Source organism: Lutra lutra, chromosome 4 (assembly GCF_902655055.1).
Source record: "Lutra lutra chromosome 4, mLutLut1.2, whole genome shotgun sequence".
NCBI lineage: Eukaryota > Metazoa > Chordata > Mammalia > Carnivora > Mustelidae > Lutra > Lutra lutra.
The window spans coordinates 20,034,316-20,059,483 of NC_062281.1; the positions used below are offsets into that span (position 1 = coordinate 20,034,316).

At 39.1% G+C, this 25,168-nt stretch overlaps 1 protein-coding gene across 3 annotated transcripts in view; it reads right to left on the reverse strand.

Annotated features, from left to right (window-relative positions):
• COL14A1 (collagen type XIV alpha 1 chain) overlaps positions 1 to 25,168 on the reverse strand; it is a 217,839-nt gene that overhangs the window by 123,118 nt on the left and 69,553 nt on the right. For all 3 annotated transcript variants that reach the window (XM_047727418.1, XM_047727417.1, XM_047727419.1), the window contains exons 9-18: positions 24,035 to 24,196; positions 18,279 to 18,430; positions 17,005 to 17,134; positions 16,111 to 16,256; positions 13,000 to 13,129; positions 10,936 to 11,075; positions 5,262 to 5,388; positions 3,119 to 3,258; positions 2,484 to 2,616; positions 1,102 to 1,161 (exon numbers count right to left, since the gene is read on the reverse strand). In XM_047727418.1, coding sequence (XP_047583374.1) covers positions 1,102 to 1,161; positions 2,484 to 2,616; positions 3,119 to 3,258; positions 5,262 to 5,388; positions 10,936 to 11,075; positions 13,000 to 13,129; positions 16,111 to 16,256; positions 17,005 to 17,134; positions 18,279 to 18,430; positions 24,035 to 24,196 — 1,320 coding nt within the window. The remainder of the gene's footprint in view (positions 1 to 1,101; positions 1,162 to 2,483; positions 2,617 to 3,118; positions 3,259 to 5,261; positions 5,389 to 10,935; positions 11,076 to 12,999; positions 13,130 to 16,110; positions 16,257 to 17,004; positions 17,135 to 18,278; positions 18,431 to 24,034; positions 24,197 to 25,168) is intronic.

Here is a 25,168-nt window from a genome sequence, read left to right on the forward strand (position 1 = left end):
GCACACATTTCTCATCATGGCTGCCTCTATCCATTCAACCCATATGGATTTTATCCTTTCTCTGATATCTGTCCAAACTCCTTCATCCATGCTCTCCAACACACTCCTTCTCCTCTACCGAGATGCTGGCTCCCTCATTTATACCATCTGACTTCCTTTCGCTCTGTCCATCTCCAGAAGACTCTTTCTTTTCTTCAATCATTCATTCAGCAAACATTCACTGAGTGTTCCCATTATGCCAGATTGTGTTAGGCCTTTGAGATATACAGGGACGAACACTTGACAAAAATAGTAAAAGTCACAGGGGAGACAGGAGAATGACATTTAGCAGGCAAAATTGGGGGAGGATACTGGGTATTGGGAATGGGAGGCAATGTCTCACCTTCAGGGCTAGCCAGCAGTTCTAGATGGCAGGAGGAAATGGGAGAGCTTGAAAAATGTGGTGGGATCCAAGGAGAAAAGCAGAAGGATCTTGGATGTTATGATAAAGAGATTCGGGTCACTGTGCTAAAGAAGGGCTTGATACAGATTAACTAGAAAATGAATGAATCAGTGAATGGATGTGTGATGGAGAGCCACTGAAGGGTTTTAGGTAAGAAGAAAAAATAGTATAATCAAATTTCTGTTTCATCTAGTTGACTGTGACCACTAGTTGGAAGGTGTCTCATAAAGGGGGGAGGTGGAGAAAGTTAAGCTGAAAGAGAAAGTAGCTGAGGTGGGAAGCCCATTAGACCAGCCAGGTCTCAGTTACCCACCGAAATACAAGGACACCATGATGTGAGTAATTCTCAACAGACAGCAATAGAAGTCACTGCGATCTAGAGAAGGGTAGACTCCTGTGCTGTGCTTTGTGAACATCTTTTGAAAGACTAAATAGGAACCCAAAACAAAGATGTAAGAGGTAGAGATGTCACAGTGAGGTCCCAAGACTCATTGGCATTTAGGGCTGAGAAGAGGTTGAGAGGTTCTAAGAGGAGTGAAATTTGAATGGGAAGGCACCATTCCTAAATAATAATATAAGATAAATAAAACTGGGATAACATAACTTCTGTTCAAATCAAACTTCTTATGGGGAAATGGGGACAAACCATTTGTCCTTACCTGACGTCACAGGTCTGGTGGGGGCTATGGTCGTAGATGGTTCGGTCCAAACACTGTCAACTAAAAAAATATTCATGACTTCAAAATTGTGTAATGATTGTAACTGCACATTTGCATAGAGCCTATTATAGTTTTCAGAGAAAATTTCCCCTATATTGTCTCACTTGCTTCTCCCAACCTCTTGACTCTGATTGCAAGAAAGAAGAAACGAGCTGTCAATAAAGCAGACGTGCTACCTCTTTTGCTGGTAACGAAACTGAAACCCACAGAAGTGAATGTTTCTAATCACAGATACCAGCCTTCATATGACATTTGACTTACACATATATCTTTGTGAAACCTCCCGGTTACTGTGAAATGGGGCATAACCATGGTAATTGAAGGAAAATAAACAGTGCTGTAGATCATGCTGGGAAAGGGCTGCCAAACAAGACCACCAAGGAAGAGCATATGCATATCTTCCGTGTCTTGTATACGCCGTGGGCAATCGGCACATTGGAGCAATTGTGTGGTTCTCCTCCCAGAGCCCCTCTTCAGGGTCGCTCACTCATCACCAGCTTCTGGAATACTGGCTGCCAGTGGCTTGAGCTCTGGGAACAGCCTCCGGCTGAGGTCACAGACTCCGTCAGGGGATGGTCTGCCTCCAATGACTGGGGATGCGGGGATACAAAGGCTCACCCCCATTGACACAGTTGGGGACAACTGCGGAGGGTCATCCCAGGTCCAGAACACCTCGTGGAATTAGCCAAAGCCTCAGTTTTAGCTTCTCCCTATGCCTCATCCCACCATCCTTACTCCCTTACAGATGTATCTCCCAACTACAGTCTTCAATTAACCTTCTGGCTGCAATTTTCTGTCTCAGAGTCTGATTCCAGGGAACCTCATCAAAGAAAATTTAATATGTGGTTAATACCTCATATTTAAAAAATGAAGGGATGACTGAATCAGCGAGTGAATTTTATACAAGATTCTTGGAACCGAGATTGACTTGGGAAATTCCAAAAGCTCTTGGACATGCTTGCCCTCGGCTTATTTGTTCACTCATTTATTCACTTTTAAATTATTTTACCCATCCATCCATCCATTCAACAAGTATTTATTGCACAGTTAAAATATAACAGGCACTATGCTAGGTGCTGGGGATATAATGGTGAACAAGACAGATACAGTCTCTGCCTTTAGGGTGATCGCCTAGGATTCTCATACGCTACACGCAGTGGTGTCATTAAAGGTGAGGGCAAATGAAGAACTCTGGGGGACATAGAGGAATTAAAGCCTTGTAGGCAGGAATAAGGTGGATGGGCAGGCAACCAAGTGGGTGGGAGGGTAACAGAACAGATGGCGGCCACTGGTAAAGTCCCCTCGGCCAGACGGACACTTACGTGTGGTCCCCACAGCGGTCACCACCTCACTCTCGCTCCCATCATCCAATATGGCCAAGAGCGAAACCTCATATTCAGTGCCGGGCTCCAGGCCTCCAATAACATGGGAATCTTGGTCTTCTTTTAGGAGAACCTGGAAAGCATTCGGTGCTTAGTAACAGGGTTTACTTGAATAGTGGTGAAAGTTAAGAAAAAAAATAATAAAAAGGAAAAACAGTTATCCTGATCATAAGCAAGAAACAACTAAGCGTAATGAACTCCAGGGCCACCGAGTTCCATTTTAAAGTCAAAGCCGAGACCACATTCCTTTCAATTCCCTCAAGAAATAAGCTATTCATATTGCAAAAGTACCAGTTGAAATTTTTTTATTCAATGGCCTGTATGAAAGTCAAAAGACCTGAAAATATATTAAATTTTATAATGGAGGCTCTAGCAAAAAAAAAAAAAAATGCCATTTTAATCTTAGAAAAATCATGGGTTTGACATTTATAAAACTGCATGCCAGGCCAAATATTAATGACTTCTGGGATTCTCGATCTCTTTTAAAATGAAGACCCACGTAAATGTGCAGGGGCTGTTCTCTTCCAGAAAAAAAACGCTCCAGATGACTTTTCAGTGTGTTTCAGACAACTCACTTCTTCGGTGTTGCCGCCGTAGACTGGAATCCACATCAACTTGTGCTGCCCTTCGTCCGCCGAAAGGGGGTGCCAGGTCACTCTGAAACTATCTGTTGTCACCTCATCGATTTCCAAGTATTGCTGGGCTGGAACCTCCTCTGTGAGTCAAGGAAGGAGACTTTGTCAGGGAACGGAGAAGGCAAGGAGGCCAAACTCAAGAAGATGCCAGGGCCGCCAGGAAGAAGGCCCTCTGGGAGACCTCTGGCTTTGGGAAAGCACATGGAAGCTGAGAAAGCCATGCCCGTCAGCCCAGTGGGACCTTGAGTTTCTGCTGCCAGCGTTGGTCCACGGTATAAATCAGGAAGACCATGGATACAGCATGTTTTTTAACGTCTTCCAGTAATTTCCAGAACTCTTAGATTCTCTATTTGGCTCTTTTCATGAGCTATAAAAAGTAAGAGTGTCATATTTATTACTTTACAAAGATATTATTTGCTCATCAAGTTGAGGAAATTAACCCATTGGTGCCCTTGAGGTCTGGGGAATGTCTCTCTTAGTTTTATTTGCTTTCGTGACTAAATCACCCCCTCGTAATAAGTTAAAGAACATCTTTTTCATCTTGCACATATGGGTGCCATCGGAAGTGAAACACGATTCATCAGACCTTTTATGGTTTCCTACTTCAGGGATGTACAACAGAGCCCCAAATCCAACTGGGTGACAGTCTTTGTCAGTCATCGATTTTTAGTGTTTGAAATTAGAGATTTTTTTAAAAAGATTTTATTTATTTATTTGACAGACAGAGATCACAAGTACGCAGAGAGACAGGCAGAGAAAGAGGAGGAAGCAGGCTCCCTGCTGAGCAGAGAGCCTGATGTGGGGCTCGATCCCAGGACCCTGGGATCATGACCTGAGCCAAAGGCAGAGACTAAACTCACTGATTCGGAGCCCCAAAATTACAGATTTTTTTTTTAAAGATTTTATTTATTTATTTGACAGAGAGAGATCACAAGTAGAGAGGCAGGCAGAGAGAGAGGGGGAAGCAGGCTCCCTGCTGAGCAGAGAGAACCCGGGGCTCGATCCCAGGACCCTGAGACCATGACCTGAGCCAAAGGCAGAGGCTTTAACCCACTGAGCCACCCAGGTGCCCCCAAAATTACAGATTTTTAAAAAATTTATTTGACATTAAGGAGTGAGAGAGAGCATGAACAGAGGAAAGGGGCAGAGGGAGAGAGAGAAGCAGACACCCCGTGGAGCAGGGAGCCCGATGCGGGGCCGCATCCCAGGACCCTGAGATCATGACCTGAAATGAAGGCAGATGCCTAACGACAGAGCCACAGAGGGTGCCTGAAATTAGAGATTTTAAAACTCATAGGACACCAGGAAAATCCCAATGGGAGTTAGCCTTCAGGGAGTTTTGTGGAATTACTGAACTTTTTTCTGTGAACATTGTTTCTCAAAGGAGCATATTTCGAATCTCTCCAAATTAGCTCCTCCTGTCCTCACTACAGCCCTCCATTGCTTTCCCAAGCGCAAGCAACGTTAAGTTCAGAGAGCAAACAGTAGAATTGTTGCCACCAAGAGGCAAAAAATTTTTGTATTTATTGACTACAGGGTATACATAGAAAAGGAAAATCATGCAGTCACACCTTATGTTTTTTATTTTGGCATTTAAAAGATTCCACATTGTTGTATTAATACTTCAGGCCGCATGAATATATTATTGGCTACAGATTAAATGTCTTAGGTTACACAGTATGGAATTGTCATTCTTACAGGTCTTAGAAAATAATCAGGCAGTACTCATTCTGGTCACCTAATTGTTCAGTGCTTAATAGAACGTAGGGGTGCCCGGGTGGCTCAGTCGGTTAAGTATACAACTCTTGGTTTTGGCTCAGGTCATGACCTCGGGGTCATGAGACAGAACATTGCCTTGGGCTCCATGCTCAGTGGGGAGTCTGCTTGAGATTCTCTCTCTCCCTCTTCCCCTTCCTCTCCCTACCACACATGCGTACTCTCCCTCTCAAATAAATCAATAAAAATAATGATAATACAACATAAAAATCAAAAATCTCTTCAAAATCACAGTTGAGGAAACTGCTTCAGCTTCTGGTTTCTATGTAGTTACTCTTGGAAACTTCCATACCATAATAAGGCTTACCTGTGGTAAAAATTCCAGTCAGAGGGTCCGACTGCCCCTCATCATAGATGGAGATAATGGCCACAGTGTACTCTGTGAGCGGCGTCAAGCCCTTCAGAGGGAAGGTAGTAACAGGATCTACTTCAACCTGCAAAACAGAGACGTCATACCAGTTATATTCAACACTCTCCAAACACAGGAAACAGAAGGCATTTTATTATTGTCTGTCGTTTACTTGGCCTGGCAGCAGAGCTAAAAAGACATCAAATATATTACTGAATTATAAAACCAGTCAGCTTCTGTATCACACATTTCTAATCTTCACCTTTAAATAGATTTCCTCTCCATTAATTCTCGGGACATCTTTGCAACCAATATTATTTCCACATGATTGTGTGGAAAGGAAAGAAAATGTACATGATTGACAATGTTACTAGAAATAAATATAATGTTTCCAGTCTGATCTGCCAGGACAGCCAGTTTTGGGCTTTACTGCCTAGGACCCCTGACCCATGACTAAGTATCACACGATAAGTCCTACAAGGGCTGTACAGATGAGCAACAAATTAGGGTAAGAATCGGGATAGTTATACCAAAAACCACGGTAAATATTTGAAATATTCCTTTATCTTCCACAGAGAGATTTACTTGGGAAAAACAGGTTCCAATCTCTTTGGAGTACTAAGAGATGGAGTACTAAGGATAAGGACCCAGGGTATAGGACAGATTAGAAAAGGAACAGCAAAGAATGAAGAAAGAAACCATAAAGTAAGAAGAAATGGAAGCGGGATCTAGAACACAGAGCCCTGAGCAAAGCCATCCTTGACAAAGAGAAAAAACAGACATGGCTTTATCGTGGAAAGGTTGGGTATTGGGCCCCTGAGCTACATAGCGCCGGGGGCATATTCTAGACCAAGTAAATGGTGCTCCATTTAAGCATTGTCTGTACATTGTCTCAATTAACCCTTCCAAACCCCCAATAGGGGAGGCACTTAATAGTAAGACACTCTAGCTATAAAGATACCCTGAAAAATTGAAGAAATGAACCTATTTACCTGATAGTGGATTCTGCCAAAAAAGATACCACTGAAAATGTTTTCAAGAGATATTTAGAGCAGTATCACTAGGATGTGTTATTTACAATACTATCAATGACTATACTTGATAGCACCTAAGGTTAAGGGGAAGGTGACTAAGCTTACTGTATGGATTTGCTCACAGCGGTCAACGTGAACTTTACCAAAATATAAAATGTGTCACTGTCCTACTTAAAACCTTCCTTGGCTACCTCTACTGCCTTGCAAATCAAAACCAAGCATCCAGCAATGACCTCTTGGTCTTGCATAATCTGGTGCCGTGCTCCTTTTCCTTGCCATCATTTGAATCACCCAGGGGCTCCAGCCACACTGACCTGTCAGGTCTGTGTCTTTCCCACCCCAGGGCCTTTGCACATGCAGTTCATTCTGTTTGGGATTCTTGCTCTTTTCAAAACTAGACCTTTGCCATCTGTCAGGACTGTGCTGAACTTTTACTTCCCGATAGAAGGTTTCTGTTGTCACCTATCTCAGCCGGGCTACCCCCTAACACTGTCCTTGTTTGTTTCCTCCCAGCATCAAACACAACCGGCGATTATTTTACGTATTTATTTTCTCCCGCATAGAGTGTAAGCCCCTCCAGGGCAGGACTTTGCTTAAGTTCTTCAGCATGTTGAGTGATATTTGTTTTTGAGTGAATAGAGGAGGCACCAAAGGTCATTTTTAAGAGAGATAATAAAGGGCTCATCCTAACTCAGAGCCAATCCAGAAGCCATACACATCATTAAGAAATCAACTGCAGGTCAAAAGAGAGTGTGAATCCTGTAGGGAGGAGCTTCCGTCTTCACCTTTTTGGAACCCTGAGCCACGTGGCTAGAGAGGGCCAAGAAACCTCTGCCCTTTCAGCCACCCCGGCTGAGAAACCGGACACAGGAGTGAAGTCATCTGGGAAGTTCTGGCTCAGTCAAGCTCCCACATGAAGCAGGAGTCACCTCAGCTGACTCCACAGGGAGCACCAGAGCCAAGTGTCCTTGCTGAGCTCTGCCCATGTTGAGTAACCACGGGTTATTATTTTAAGCCAAGGTGTTGGTTTCACAGCAGGAGTGAACCAAAAATATTGATTATCTTCTGAAACTGGGCCTGATAGTATTATAGGTCATTCTTAGCATTAGCATTAATGTTTACTTTGGTTCGGGTATTGTTTGCATGCTTTCTGTGTTTTAGTTCCGTTAATCGGCCGTCCACAATTAGAGTAGCTAATTATTGCCCTTAATTTGAAGATGGTGAAACTGAGACTCTGAAAAGTTAAGGAACTTGCCCAATGGAAAACCAGCTGGTATCCAGTGCATCGACACAAGGATTTTGGACCCAAAATCTTATGCATAGTATGGCTTCATTAAACTCGCAGACAACTCCATATTTAAAATAGGAGTTCAAGACATGTTCTTCTAAATGACATTTACATATTGCTTCTGTTGTTTTGGATTATAACAGTTGAGTTTACTGAGCACTTTCGACATGTCAAGGACTTCACCACATTCATTGTTGTGTTTAGCCCTCTTTCCCTCCCACCAAACCCTAGGTATTTATAATAGCTATCTTACAAACAAGGAATGGGAGGCCCAAAGACCAGACCTAACTTCCTGGACATAAAACTATCAGCTGGAATGGGTAGTTATACCTTGACCTCTGTCTCAAATCTATGACAATGGAATTTCATGAGGATATCAAACATACAGAAAGCAGATTAAATTCAAACTTTCTTAGGTACACCAAGAGACAAGAAGGGGAAAAGGTTGTATATACACACACATATATATGTATATAAGCATATATCTTTTCAGCATATATATGTTGAAACATATATACATATATATATGTCGAAAAGATCTATTTTATTTATTAAAGCATTAGCTGACTTTAAACAGACCATATTTTATGCATTAACTACTGATTGTTTTATTCCATCGAATGTAAAGTTCAAGGTATCATCTATTTTCATTAGTTATATTATGTTTTAGACTGAGTTCTGGAACTGATTTTGTTGGTAGTAGAAAATGATAACAAATGGCCATGATCTCATGGTTATATAACTCTTTTTGAAAAATTTTCAAACAGTCTGGCCTAAAAGCTTAATTTCAACCTAATTCTGGGAGGGATAAAGAAAGAGTCCTTGATGAGGAACAAGGGACTGGGCTCCGCTCTGGGCTCTCTCGTTGAGTCATAGCTGTCGGGAACTGGACTTGCGTCTGAGTCTAAAAATGGTCCTTTCGTTTATAAAACTCAAAGGGGAGAACTTCAGTTTTCCATCCTGCTTGCAAAACATTTCCCCAAACCTCTCCCAGCACATGCTCTCTGGGATGGCCCTGTCCTCAGCAGACAAGTCGTGTTTTCAGCATGTTTTCTCTAGGGATGGCATAAGGGGCTCTCTGTAAACCCTGGTTGAAGGGAAGGACTCAACACATGTTACAGCCATCATCATCATCATCATCATCGACATTTGGTTGTCTTTCATTTTTCCTTCTTGGTCTCCAAGCAGTTGGGAGAGAGAGAGATAATACAGAAAAGACAAAAAGGATAAAGAGGACGTGAAGGAGGGAATTGGGAGGAACAGGAAGTAAAGCAGAGAAATACAAATTGAGTCCAAAACAAAAGCTTATGGTCAATTGCATGTTACATACTAAGTAGATTTTGGCTGGGACATTTTCAAGTTCATTCCAGAATGTTTTGGAAGTTTCCTAAAAACCTAACTGTAGCATGACCTATAAGTAAAAGCTTGATTAATACAAGTTAAAGCAAAACATAGTAGGAATACTCACCCTTAAGATCACACATTCCAAAATTAGGCAAATTAATACCACGCTTAAACAAAAGACATTTGTCTAGCAACATTTAGTCAGTCTCAATTGCATGGTTAAAAATTAAGAACACACAAACACACACACCAGTCAAATTGGAAATGCTACAAAACCACATATTGTTTATGCATTTTACTCAAATAAAATTTTCTCAGATTTTCATTCGTAGACCATTTTCTCATGTTTTAAATTCAGTTTTACCAAATACAGTTTTCTAATTTCCCAGCATAATACAAATTAGAAAGAGCAAGTACCAAAGGCATCTCCTAGACTGAAAAACACTACAAAAACCCACATGTAGTTCTTAACAAATGGATTAGTTTGGGGTCATTCTTTATAATGGAAAATAACCTAAAATACCATAAGAGACCACAACAGTATAACAGTTATCTGAGAAAATTTGGCAAAACTAAATTTAAAACATGAGAAAATAGTATGTTCTTTCTCCTTTTTGTCTTATATGTAAACAATGAATCTTGGAACACTACATCAAAAACTAATGATGTATTGTATGGTGACTAACACAATAAAAATTTTTAAAAAAGAGACAGAGACCACAACAGTTATAATTTTTTTTAAAGAATGTTAAGTACGTTTCTTGTGCTGATCATTTTACAATATATACAAATATCAAATATTAGCAAATGTGCAGTATTGTGCATTCATTATCTAATGTCCCATGTGAGGGAGTCCTCTGCAAAATACTGCTTGGATTTAATTCTAGGAAACAGTTTGTCTCTGCAAATGAAAATAGTTTCTTCATCTGGTCAGAAAATAGAAGTGATGTAATCCAACATATTTCCCTCTTGGTCTTAACTTCTTGGATCAAGTTGAGGAAAAATAATACTAACTTTGCTATCTATGCTGCTAAAATATATTCCCAAGGAAGGACTTTGTGAAGAAATGACTATTTGGGAAGAATTTATTACTGACTGAGTATAAGATAGTGTATCTTTATAAGTTCTATTCAGTTCTGTTATTTGGAAATATTTTCCTACACAAAACTTGAATTACTCAGTTTTGTATTTAACTCATCTAAGTCATTTAACTATCTGAAAGATGGGAGATTACTCAAAGGCAGAGGGATAAGGAGGATTACATAGACATTATTTCTAGTTTACAACATCTAGGAAGAGACCTATTTCCTGACCTCCTTGCACTGGGGCAGACTATATATTCCAAAGATGGCCGTGTCAACATATATCTCCCATCCCTCCTGCCTCCCACCATAAGTGGGACCTGTGTCCCTCCTCATGTTGAATCCAAGTGGGGACTTGTGCGTGTGGCAGAGGTGGTATTCTGTGATTTCTCTTAGTAACTAAAAGCAACACAGCTCTCTCTTTTAGCTCTCTCTTTCTCTCTGTCTCTTTGGACACATGTCTGGGGACTCCTGAGCCAGCATATAGAAAGTCTAGCTCCCTTAAAACTGCCATGCCTGAGGGATCTTGTGAAGACTTTAGTCAGAGACACAGAAAACTGCTCTGGCTCCCAGCTGATCCAGTCTTCCCAGACCAGGCACGGGATATCTGAATGAAGAAGCCATTGTGATGACATCAGCATCAGCCACTATCTGACTATGATCTCATGAGGGACCCCAAGCCAAAAGTATAGATCCAAGTAGTTGACACACTAGTTTCTGACAGAAACTGTGAGGGAAAGTAAGAAATTTGTATTCTTTTAAGCCACTACGGTTTTGGGTTGATTGGTTATGCAGGCATAAAAAGTTAATACACACTCAGCAGTAAGTGAATGAATGAATGAATGAATGAATAATTAAATAAATAAATATGATTCTCAGCCTACCTCATTAATTTCAGTGCCATCTGCATTGTTATACATAATACGATAACCACTGATCTTTCTTGACGTTGGGTCCCAGGCTAACCGAGCACTGTTAGAGCCAACATTGGAGATTCTCAGGTTTCTTGGTGGACTTAAAGGCACTTTGCAGTAAGTGGAAGAGAAAATAATTAAAATGTTAAATCGCATACACCTTAAAAATCCCCCCTCCCCCCCAAAAAAACCCCCAGCATCTTTGATTCCTAAATGACTTACATATGAAAAATTTTACCCCGATAATAACTTACAACAAAGAAAATGAACAAATTAACAAAGAAAAAAACCTTTCCTCGTATGGAATGAATAGTATTAATAAGGTATACATGCTTAGAAAGAAGTAAGATTTAGGTACATTTTCTGTGTCTTTCTTCTCCAATCAATGCTATTATTGTAGCTTGCTATAAGGGTGAAAGATTTATATGATCTGAAGAGAAACCAGAGTATTATAGCTTGCTATAAATAAGTAAACTAACGGATCCAAAACCAGGGCACCTGAAATTAAATCTTAGCTACTTCATTCAACTGTCATTTGATGCTGGCAAAGTTACTCTACTGCTCCTCTTCACAGTTTCCCATGTGTAAAGGCGAGTTTGATGGCCTCTGTCCTCTCTGCATGGGTCTCTACTAAGCCTTTCCAACTTGACCTGTCCAGAACTGAACTACTGACTCTTCCTGCCACTTCTTCCAATCTCTCTCAATCTCCCCTTCTGAAAAAAATGGAAACTCCGTTCTTCTTATTGCTCAGGCCAAAAACTCTTGAACCATCCAACATTCAGGTTTCTGAACTTATGTCACTTTCCCACTGAGACTGTCCAGGATCACCGTCTGGTGATCTAGAACCTTCCACCCAATGCTCCCGAACTGCTGTCTCTGGTTTATTTCTTATACTGTGCTTTTATCGATCTACTGTCTCTCTCCCTCCATATATTGTAATTTCAGAGGATTAGCGGTTAATTTTGTTCCTGGCTTTATTCCCAATATAGCAAGTTCTCAATGCATATTTGTTGACTCAATGAGTAAGAGTTCTGCCCTGGGTAAATCCCTCTGGCTTTGTGGGACTAAGTAAAAATGAACACTTTGCTGTCGCTTTAAAAACGTGTAAAGAGGCACTGATATTTCTGCAGATTCTTGACTATCAGTTCCATAGCTCTCTGTACTTCCTCAAGGGCCCTCTCCTGATTTAATAGATTAAAATTCATCAATAATTTTTGAGAGTTTCACGAGCTTTTACAGGTTTATAGTAAAACCAACTGTTAAGGTTTATCACATGCTCTATGAGTCTGAGATGTTCTGGAACTGATTATTGTAACTCAGGTATCTCGTTAAATCCTTACACAGACTGTAAGGAGAGTATAATATCCCTGTTATATAGGTCATAAAACTGAGGTAACTTGGTCAAGGTCACAGTTAGTAGGAACAGAAGAGCAGTTAGAGTTTAACCCAGGCAATCAGCCAATTGATTGGCAGCCTGTGATTAGTGCTGAGAGAGCCAGCAAACCAAAACCTAGAAGACAAATCATGACAGTTGTCAGCATCACCACAAACTATGATGCTTCCTCGCCCAATTAGTGACAAACAAAAATTAGTGAAAAGACCAATTCTTTTCACTCATTCAATATATATTGACTATTTGGCAATAAAGAGCCTATAGACTTTAGTGACTCTCTTAATATTTAAGGAGCTAGAGAGAACATATAGGAGAGAGAAAGGCAATATAATTGAGTGTGGTGTACACTTTGCTCCAAATTTGTTGAAGCAGCATGGTACAAGGTCTAGTTTCCTTACTGCATAAAAATCCAGTCCTGGGAACAGGTACCCAGAGACATCATTTTTTTAGGACCACCCCCCTCCTTTTTTTAATCAACTAGTACATTTCCTGCCACTGAATAAAATACACATTTTCTTAAGTTACAATGAGCTCTTAAGAGGTTTCAACCTAAGCCAGCATTTCCAATTTAGAATCCCAACATTTATTTGGGCTTTTTTTTTTTTTTCCTAGCACTTCCTCTGAACGACTGAGCTGCTCACGTGTGGTTTCTTGGCCTGTAACAGGATCGCTGGCCTCTTCTCCAAACATGGCATAAACTGTAACTGTGTACTCCGTATTGGGCAACAACCCACTCAATTCAATATCTGTGTGGGTGTCTCCAATCTTCATCTGAAAAGAACACACGTTATCAGATCATTAGCCAATGGGTACCATGCATGTTGCTCAGAGTACAACTGAGCAAAGGGGAGACTTCGTGGAATAAGACTTTGTCTCCTCACAACCCCTTTATTCAAACGCTTCAGCCATAATTTTTCAATGTCTGCTGTCATCTGATATTAGGAACAGATGCCACGGAACCACACAAAACTGATCACACCCATGCGTGCTGTTTTAGGATAACTCTATGTCTGGATGAGAAGTGATCTCTGCCAGAGTAACGGTGTCACAAATTTAGTCCTCAGGAAAGTGTGGGTGTAACTGAGTCAGAAATGTCTAGAAAGAGTATAACCTCTAGGCCAGTGAGCTCAGGACAGAGCCAAGAGGGCATCGCTCATCACTGGCTAATTCTAACCAGTGCCTTGGCTGGGTGCCCAGTTTTCACTTCGAGCCTGATTGGGCTGGACCAGTTTTGCTGCCCCACTCAACAAAGGGGCCCGTGCACTTGGATTGCAAGCTCTTTCCAGGATGCAGAAGAGATCAATCCACGTTGACAACCAATGTGGCAATTTGCTTTTTGATTCCGGGATGACTTTTCTGACCCTTCTTTTCAAAGAAACTAGCTAACATTCTCGCTGTGTGCCAAACGCATGACAGCATGGCTTTATTTTTGTTTGGGAAGGAAGAAAACTATCTCCAGAGCCAGTCTCCAGTCACACAACGGCCAATGCCATTGTCAAATTAGAAATTTTAATTTTGAGTATTTTCATCTATATAAAATAAGTGTAGAGAAAAGAATGTGATTCACCCTGTGTCCATCACTCAAACTTAATAAACATGAAAATGTTGTCATGTTGACTTTCAATTTTATTTTTAAAGGAGCTAATATATTCAAATAAACAGAAGTTCTTTCTCATTCTTTCTGTTCGCTATCTCTATGCTAATGATGCAGTCTACCTTCCTGTTGCAGTTTTTTACTTCTCCTTCTACTTCTATCTGTAAATAATATACAGTTCTGTATGTTTAATGTACATAAATGGAATCCTAGTGACATAATTTTTGGCAACTTTTTTTCTGTTGATATTATGTTTCAAGTTTTATCCATGTTGATGTGCAGGGATAAAGATGACATTATTAATTCCTTTTGTATTTTTTGGTATTCTTTTGTATAAATATTTGCTATTTTCCATCCCTTTACTGATGAACATGTCAATCATTTGCAATACTGTGTTTTGAATAAATGCTTGCATCCCAAAAAGATTTGCAGGAGGTTTCCTTAAAAAATTATATATATCTTCAACTTGATGATATATTTCAAATTATTCTCTAAGGCAGCTGTATCAATTTACATACCAATTTACATGAATGATTCTGTTTCCCATATGCTCACCAATATGCAGTTATTACTAAACTTTAAAAACTGTTTGCTAATCTACAGGGTGTGAACGGGTATTCCTTTCTTTCTTATTTTTCCCCTTCTTGGTGAAGCTGGTCATTATTTTTAGCATCATTTTTTAAGCCTCCCTTCTGCCAAAATAATTCAGACCAACATTAAATCCCAAATGAACTAAAGCTGTCTAACCCTTAGAAATAAAACACACACACGTCACAAAAGCTCTGTTCCCGGCCTTCAGATTCACCATAGTTTTGGCCCTAAACATTTCTGTCACCAGAAGCAATGTTAAAGACAATGTTTAGATAATAGTAAAGATTTGAGTTCTGAACTCCCTCTTGACTACTCTATCTGCCTATTCAAACACTCCCAAGTGTTACGGACATTTCCTTGTCATTTCTTGAATATCTATGTTATAGTAATCGCTCCCTATAAATTAAAAACAAAGACTAAAATAAATCATTTGAAAGTTGAAGATTCATCATTTAAAATGGAATAAATGCAAAAAAAATTCATACTAACACATTTTTCTACCTTTCAAATTAGTAAAAAAAAAAAAACTTTCTAAGTCAGTGTAGCCATGGGGAAACAGCCATTCATGAATTGCATACAGCAATATAAATTATAACACATTTCTCTAGAATCATTTGCTAATACTTAGTATAAGCCTTAATAATTGGTATGCCCTTTGAGAAAATGAAACTCCATTTCTAAGAATTTATCCAAAGAAAATAATCTTGCAACCTTGCAACGTTATATGTTAAGAATGATCACCAAAGGGGCACCTGGGTGGCTCAGTGGGTTAAGCCTCTGCCTTCAGCTCAGGTCATGATCTTGGGGTCTTGGGATAGAGCCCCGCATTGGGCTCTCTGCTCAGTGGGGAGCCTGCTTCCCCCTCTCTCTCTGCCTGCCTCTCTGCCTACTTGTGATCTCTGTCTGTCAAATATATAAATTAAAAAAAATCTTAAAAAAAAAAGAATGATATGGGGCGCCTGGGTGGCTCAGTGGGTTAAGCCGCTGCCTTCAGCTCAGGTCATGATCTCAGGGTCCTGGGATCGAGTCCCACATCGGGCTCTTTGCTCAGCAAGAAGCCTGCTTCCCCCTCTCTCTCTCTGCCTGCCTCTCTGTCTACTTGTGATCTCTCTCTGTCAAATAAATAAATAAAATCTTAAAAAAAAAAAAAGAATGATCACCAAAGCATATTTTATAACACATTATGTAAGTGCCCAAAAACATGAGATTAATTAAACATGACCTGGTACAAAACAATAGCATAATACTATAGCACCTTTTTTTTTTTAACTATAGCACCTTTTTAACAACCATATAAAATATTATTTAATGGTATGAAAGATCCTTACCATAAACAAACTGAAACAGAATATGACAAAACCATTCCCATTTGTTGCATTTAAAAAATGCATTTAAAAGACTTCAATAATATTAACAATAGCTATTTCCAGATGGGGGGATGATAAGTGATTTCCCCTTTTACCTAATGTGAATTTTCTAAATTTTATACATTAAAATTTTAGAATTAAAAAAATCCATTTTTAGGAAGTCAAAGATTCTAGAACTCTAGTGGGCAGCAGGTAGTTACCTCTTTTTCATCCCCAGCCAGACCCTCCGTGAGAGGAGCATAGAGGATCAGGTATCCGGATGCTCCAGGCACCGCATGCCATCTTGCCCTCAGACTGTTCTCAGTTACATCGTACAGTTCAAGGTCAGAAACCATAGGTAAAGCAACTGCAAGAGATTTTTTTTTTTTAATTCTCAGCCATTTATCAGTACGTCTGTATATTTCAAAGTATCTAAGTGTTACTATCTACTAAGTACACATAGTTTACTTTTCAGATAATATTCATCCTTAAATATGTTCACACAGTCTTGACAAACCCTTCTGGGAGGGCAAACATAGTAAATGTTTAAAAACAGGAGCAACGTCTTCTAGTTTCTTATACCCTATTGCAGTGATGGGCACATTTCTCTGGAAGCCAGTCAAAACCAAGACTATTCTGACCACTGTTTTATGCCCCTCCCCAAGCACAGTGTCTGCCATAAAGGAGCTGTTAAAACCGGTCACTGTGTCACTTAGTAAGTGACAGAATGGGTGGCTGGATGAACAAATCCATGAATGAATATATACCCATCCAGCCAATTAGAGACAGTGAAAAGACATGAATGAGTCCGTAGTTAAATTAGTTCATAATACACATTCACTAAATATTTGTTTATTAAGTGAACACATGTATTTTGCGTTCTTCACCACCAAGGTTGCTCTCTCCTTATCAAAGCAGAGGTCTATAATATCCTTCTCCATATGTAGCACTTGTACACAGGACATACAGCATGGACCAGCATAGAGCATCACACCCATGGCCTAGGACTCTGAGTCAGGATGCCCTCAGTACAACCTGGGCAGAAATCCAGTTTAAGAAAGGTCACCTAAGCATTGTCGTACAAGGTCAGACATGGGATAGACTTCAATACATACGTGTGGTTTCAGTTCCCCGTAGGCCTTCACTAGCTTTGTGAGGATATATCGCGAAGACGGCTATCTGATATTCAGTTAAAGACATCAAGCCCTTCAACACCGTGGAAGACACACTTCCATCCACCACCACCTGATTAAAGAACAGTTTGAGGAATGAGACTAGGGAACACCTGACATGCAGAACTGAAACCAAAGAGCAAAATATCTCTAGCAAGAACATGCCATTCGATATTTTATTTGTGCCACATTGTGCCACAATTCTCCTTGAATTCCTCCGGGAAGCGATGCACCTTTTACGGAGTATATCCAAAAGTCCCTTATTAAGTCATATCTAATGGAGAGAGTCTTTCCCAGGCTAATTGTTATTCCAACCACCTCCACTTAAAAGAGTTGACATGCAATATTTTTCCATGGAGCTCTGGGAAGCATTTAACAGACTTATTAGTCATGAAAAAGATAGAAGAATTGGAAGTACTCTGCCTTCTTTTTTAGTCCAGATGACTTAAGTCTTCCTGCTCTACTCCTTGAACACTTAAAAAAAAATTAAAAATCTTGCCATAATACAGAAGAATATTGTGAAACATGTTGAGGTCAACCAAAGGTTAGAACATCAAAAGGTTTGTACTTCCAAAAAAAAAAGGGGAGGAGATTTCATCGCATATTAACATATTCTCTGTGATTGTCAGTGTCAAAGGTAGGAAAAGGGAACAATCCAATCAATCATCAGACAATAGGCATTTTCTCCTGTGATGGCCAAACCATGAAAAAGGCCAGCCATGGATTTTTTATTATGACTTCTCAACTGCACTAATCTCCACAAATGGCCAGGAAATCCCAAACCTTGGAGGACTATATGACCACATCATTTGGAACACATAGACTTCATTAAGATAGACAATACAGACCACTCCCAAAGTTGAAAGAATACATGAATAGCAAAAAAAGGGTTCTGGCCACATAACGAACTACTGATTCCTTCTGCTTTAGAACTTGTTAATTTTAAAAAGGAAAAAAGTCAAAATAAGTTGTGTAAGAAATGAACACATGACCCATTCTGAGGGTTATTGGATAGAGATGGGAGGAGGAAGTATGAATGCCATAACCAGAGAGATGGGAGAACAAAGTAGACACTGGGAAATGTATTTCAGGCCAACGAATTTTCAATGTTTATGTGAGAATAATCTCCTTATACATACAATTCTGTCTTGTCCTCACTACTGTGAAAGACTTGAAAGAAGGAAAATAATGGTTTGAAAATACCATCTCCTTATTACCTCTTCTGGTTTTCCGCCCCTGGCAGGGTAGTACACGACTCTGTATTTTTCCACTTTTCCTGGGGCATGGGTCCAGTTAACCATAAAGCTTCTGGCAGTGACTTCAGAAGTAATCAACTCTGTAGGCGGCCCAACAGTGGCGAGAGCTGAAGCTAAAGTATAGAAATATGTAAAGTGAACCTCTTTCCCAAAATTACTTCTCATAAAGTCTCGGAAACTCCATTAGTCAGAAATGACGATTGGTTTTGTGCTATTTCTAAGGTTTCATCTCTAGACAAATTGATTCAATTATTCATTCCTACAATTTTTCATTGAAACATTTAAGTGCCTATTATGTAGCGATCACTATGCCAGGTCCTGAGGATACACACCTAAATAAGGCAGTCCTTGACGCTAAGAAACTTTCTTAAAGACATTGTTATAGAAGAATTAAAAAAAAACCGAAACCAGAAACACAACACTGATTGAGCATGTGCGCATCTACAGGTACTCTCCTGAGCTCTTGAGAAGTATTATTTTAATTCTCAGTAGTTACTGTTGTTGTTCCCATTCTATAGGTGAGAAAACTAAGGCACAGTGAAGTTAAATAACTTGACCAAGTCTTACACTCAGTAAATATCAGTGTTGATATTGATACTTGAGTTTTTAATATGAGAGCCTGTGTTTTTAAGCATCAGGAGATGCAGTCTCTCTCTCTTTTTTTGTATTTATAAATGCTTTATTTGACTCATTGAAAAATACTCTCATCTATCGTCATTGACTTTAGTCCATTTGGCCCACTGTAACAAAATACTATAAACTGGATAGTTTATTTTAAATTTTTAATTTTATTTTTTATAAACATATAATATATTTTTATCCCCAGGGGTACAGGTCTGTGATCGCCAGGTTTACACACTTCACAGCACTCACCATAGCACATACCCTCCCCAATGTCCATAACCCCCCCCCAAAGGAGAGACTGCATCTCTTTATGGAAGACTTCAATTCAACAAATGGCCAGTATCTAAAAGTCAAAAGAGAAGAAAAGGCAACTAACGTATACTGAATGTTACTATAAGCTAGACACTATGTAAGCACTTTATGTATGTTATTCACATGTTAAAACAAATGAATCTGTAAAAGATTTGGAAATGTGAAGTTCAAAGTCCTTGAACTTTAGGATTTCTTATCCTCTAGGGACTTATCCAAAGTAGCTTTAATAACCTTATTAATGAGGAAAAAACATAGTTACTGAACACTTAACTATGGCCAGGAACTATATTATATGTTCTATCAACTATATTATATGCTCTATCAACAACCACAGGGAGAGATTTTTGTTTTTTGTTTTTGTTTTTTTGCTTTTTTTTTTGTGGGAAAAATTGGTCTCTAAAGTAGTCTCATTAAGTCTCATTAAGAAGCTCAGAGAAATGTATTCAAGAAACTACTGCTTGGCTGTCCAACTTAGTCACAAGAGATCTGGTCCAGAGAAAGAGGAATGATGGCAGAGATGTAGCCGAATAGAATCATTCCACACCCTGGATACAATGATGGCAGGAAATAAAACCAAATTCTCCAAGGAGGATCTGGATATTACTCTCTTCTCAGATCATATCCCTGTAGACCAGATATAACCTGCTGACTAATGATATCATGAGAGACAAAGGTTAAAAAAATACATGATGATTGTGCTTCCAGGAAGACAGAATTGATGTGACTTTCCCCTATTATTTCTGCTAAGTACAGCTAAAAATTCTGAAAATTATGTAATAAGACAAGCATAAGAAGACACTGAAAGAAAGAACAAAGCGTATGGGTGAGGAATTGCAGGACTTAAAGAATGATATGGTGATAAGTCCCCTGAGTTTTCCTTCTACTTCAAATGTCCTAGACATAGAGCTAAAGAATCCAGAATTTATTGACAAGATGACTGGACAGAAAAATTGGCAAGGATGTAGAACTCAACAAAGCCATCAACCAAAGGGATCTAGCCAAATTTACAGAATATTTCATAACACAATAGCAGAACAAACATCCTTTTCAAGCACCCATAGGGCATGTAGCAAGATAACCACATCCTAGGCCAGAAAGCAAACCTCAGAAAATTTGAAACAATAAAAATCACACATAGTGTGTTCTTTAATGACAGTGAAATCAAACTTAGAAACCAATCACAGAAAGGTAAGAGAAGAACACCCAAACACTTTGAAATTATAAACAACCACTTCTAAATAATGAAAGGGTCAAAGAGGACAGGTCAAAGAAAATAAAAAATATTTTGAAATGAAATGAAAATACAACATATCAAAATTTATAGAGCAAAAAAAATTTGTAGAGCATAGCTAAAGCCGTGTGGAGAAAGAAAATTACAGCATTTAACTAATTACATTAGAAAAAGAGGAAACATCACAGTTCAGTAATCCAAGTTCTCATCTCAACAATCTAGAAAAAGTATGACCAAGATAATCTCAAAACCAGTAAAAGAAAGAAAATAAGAAAAATAAGAGAAGAAATCAATGAAATTAAAAACAGAGGAGAAACAGAGAAAAATCAATGTAATCAAGAGCCAGTTCTTTGAAAATGTTTTGTTTTTAAAAACAAACCTCTAACAAGGCTGAGAAAGAAAAAAGAGAGAGAGAGAAGACAATACTTACCAGTATCAGGGGGAAAAAAACCACAGACTATCACTACAGACCCTACAGACATCAAATGAATAATAAGGGAATTCTATGAATAACTTTCCACAAATATATTCTACAAATTCTATGGAGTGAACCAATTCCTTGAAAAGCAGAAAGTCTCCCCCTCAGATGGGGAATAAGGAAAGGATGTCCATTCTCATCACTCTTATTCAATGCAGTACAGGAAATTTCAGCCAGTGAAAGAAGGCAAGAAAATAAAAAACACAGAAATCAAAAGCAAAGAAATAAAAGTATCCCTATTTGCAAAGGATATGATTTATTGCCTACATAGTAAAATCCCTGAAGATCTAGAGGAAAAATCCTAGAATTAGCAAATTGAAATAATGGCATAGGACACAAAAGAAACATACAAAAATATAATTGTGTTCATATATACTCATGTGAACACCAAAATAAAAAAAAATAAAACTAAAATTCCTCAAAATAAAATTAAATACTGAGATGTAAACAGAACAAAATCTGTACGGAACTTGTATCCTAAAAACTACAAAATGCTGATGAAAATCAAAGGATATGTAAACAAATGGAGGAATTTACCATGTTCCAGGACTGGAAGAATCCATACAGTAAGGATGTCAGTTCTTCCCATGTTAATATTTGATAATTGAGAATTGAATCAATGCTATTCCTAACAAAATCCCAACAAGATTTTTATGAAGAATAAATATTTCTCTAATATTTATTTGGAAAGGTAAAGAAGGTGAAATAATGGAAGCAGTTTTCAAATAGAATAAGCAAGTGGGAGAATTCAGTCCATTCAATCTCAAGACTTATATAGCTACTGGAAATCAAGATTGTAGGATATTGGAAGAGAGTTAGACTCATAGAACCAACAGAACAGAATAGAGAATCCAGACATAAACCCATACAAAATTGCCCAACTGATACCTGATAAAGATGCAAGCCATTCAATGGCAAAAACAGAGCATTTTCAGGAAGCGGTGCTGGAGTAATTGTACGTTGATAGGCAAAAAACCCCAAAAACCTTGATCTAAACTTATGATCTTTACCAAAAATTTAACCAGGACCATGGATTTAAATGTATAACATAGAATTTTTAGAATAAAAATACAAAAGAAAATTTGTAGCATTTATGGCCAAAGAGAAGAGTTAGACTTGATACCTAAATAACCACAAAATGCAAAATTAATAAATTGGACCTAATCAAAATTTAAAACTTTTGCTCTGCAAAAGACCTTGTTAAAAGGATGAAAAGGCAAGCTACAGGTTTGGGGAAAATCGTAAAAAACCCACATATCAAAAAGAATTAGTATCTAGCATATAAATGAAGAACTGTCAAAACTCAACAGTTAAAAACTAAACACACACACACAAACACACATATTCATCTAATTAGAAAATGGGCAAAAGATATGAACAGCCCAAAACCAAATACAGATGTGAAATAAACATGCAAAAAAGATGTCCAATTTCATTAGCCATCAAGGAAATGCACATTAAAACCACAGTGAGATACCACTACATACCTATCAGAATGTCTAAAATAAAATGTAGTAACAACAGCAAATAGTGGTGACAATGCACAGAAACAGAATGGCACACATATGTTGCCGGTGGGAAGGCAGACTGCTGCAACCTCCCTGGAAAACAGTGTGGCAGTTTCGTAACAGTAAGTGAAGCATGCTGCCACAGTGTGATACAGTAATCCTGTGTTTGGGGTAATTATCCCAGGGTCATTATCACAGTGACATGAAAACTTACCTTCTTGCAAGAACCTATACATGAACATTCATAGCAGATTTGTTTGTAACAGCCAAAAATGAAAACTCAGATGCCTTCCTTTCTTTTTTTAATTATTTTATTTTATTTTAATTCAATTAATTCACATATACTGTATTATTAGTTTCAGAGGAAGAATTTAGGGATTCGTCAGTTGCATGTAATACCCACTGCTCATTCCATCATGTGCCCTCCTTCATGCCCATCACCCAGTTACCCCATTCCCCTACCTACTTCCCCTCCAGCAGTCCTCGTTGTGTTCCTACAGTTAAGAGTCTCTCATGCTTTGTCTCCGTCTCTGATTTCATTTTATTTTTGTTTTTCCCTCCATTCCCCTAGGTTCCTCTGTTTTGTTTCTTAAATTCCACTAATGAGTGAAATCATATGATACTGTCTTTCCCTGTCTCCTTCCAATGTGTTCATGGCTAAGCAGACTGTGGTTTGTCCATAGCATGGAATATGGTACAGCAGTAAAAAGGAAAAGCTACTAATATATGTAACAAGTAGGATAAACTGAATAAAAAAGTCAGTCCTCAAAGATGATTTACCACATAATTCCATTCACATAATATTTTCAAAATAGAAACTATGTAGAGATGGAGCACTGATAAGTGGTTGTCTGGGGGCGAGGGAGAGGCTGTGGGGAGAAATAAGTGAATGCGGCCATAAAAGGACAAAAGGAACGATTTCGGGGCGCCTGGGTGGCTCAGTGGGTTAAGCCGCTGCCTTCGGCTCAGGTCATGATCCCAGGTCCTGGGTTCGAGCCCCACATCGGGCTTTCTGCTCAGCAGGGAGCCTGCTTCCTCCTCTCGCTCTGCCTGCCTCTCTGCCTACTTGTGATTTCTCTCTGTCAAATAAATAAATAAAATCTTAAAAAAAAAAAAAAAAAAAAAAGGAACGATTTCCACGATGGAATTCTGTACTTCGGCTCTCAATTCCAGTATCTGCCTGGGATATCGTACTGGAGTTTTGCAATATGTCACCATTAAGGGGAACTGGTAAAGCAGTCATGATCTTTCTCTACCTTGTTCCTTACAACTTTACATGAATATATAATTACCTCAAATTCCAAAGTGCAGTTAAAAACAAACACCCATGATGGTCTACATCCGACACCATGGAGAAAACGATCTGGTGGTTCAACTATTCCTTCCTTGGTGGGGCTGCTAGTATACTCCCTTTCTACTCTGATGATTCACATCTTAGGGGACTAAAGGGCTCTGTTTAGAAAGTCAACATGAAAAATGATCAGAATTTTCATAATCTATGACAGACTTTTGGGCAGAGTAATATCCACATCACAGAATGACCACCTTCGTTTCCTCGCTTTACCTTTGATCTCCCTGTCCTGTTCTTCCACCCGGGAGCAGACAGTCCTCGTCAGGCTCTCCACGACTGTGTGCATCAGGTCAAACTCGGCGACATTGTACACGTGAGTGCTGTCCGGTTCAGAGGCGATCTCCCGCAGCTCGTTCTCATCCGCATTTTTCACCCCTTGCATTGAGGACAACAGGGAGGGTCGTGACACTCGTGCCCCCTTTGAGAAACCAACCTCCATGAGCCTGCCCTGAGCCCATCGGCAACCCCCTTCAATCGAAGCATCTTCTACTTTACATTTTTGTTAGTTGTTTTCTTAAAAACCACCTTCAGCCATTATTTTTAAGTGATTGTATCCTATTCCGTTCAGTGAATCTTAACAGGAAGATGCATTAATGAAACTAACTTCTGTCTTGCGTGAAGAGGGCAGAAGCAATAGTAATTAAATCAGCATTCTAAACTATCAATCCCTTGGGTTTCAATTGCTAGAAAATAACTTACTTAAATTAAGAGCTACTTGTAGAATAAAAATGATAAATATAAAAGTATTGTTATTACTATATATGGTATTATTATATAGCATTAAGAGAAAGCTTGGGAAAGATTCTTTAATATATTCAGGTACAACTGGCTGACTGGTAACACACGATTTGACTAAATGAAAATAGGGAAGCTCTGTTTCTCCCACAATCTTTGTGGAATTCCATTGCTATAAGTGGAGCACAATGCTGGGTGTTTGGAAGGCAGCAGGGAACCGAGTGAGACAGAAAATTCTCAGCTCCCATGCAACTTTCCCAGTCTATCTTAGCCGTGGATGCTAACACTCAGAGTGTACCTGCTACACCCCAGGAACTATGGTATATGTGTATGTGTATATATATATATATATATGTATATGGAGACATTTAATCCCCACAACCAACCCTATGAGTCTGGCACTGCCATTTCCCCCATTGTATCATCAGTAAGGTGTTGCACAGAGAGGTAAATTAACTTGCTCAAGGAAACCCACAGGAAGTGTACAGCTGGGATTTCCACCAGGTAGTCTAGATCCAAAGTCATAGGCTCTTAACTAGTACATCATGTCACCTCTCAGAAGATTGCAAATTAAAATGAGTAAGTGGGGGGCGCCTGGGTGGCTCAGTGGGT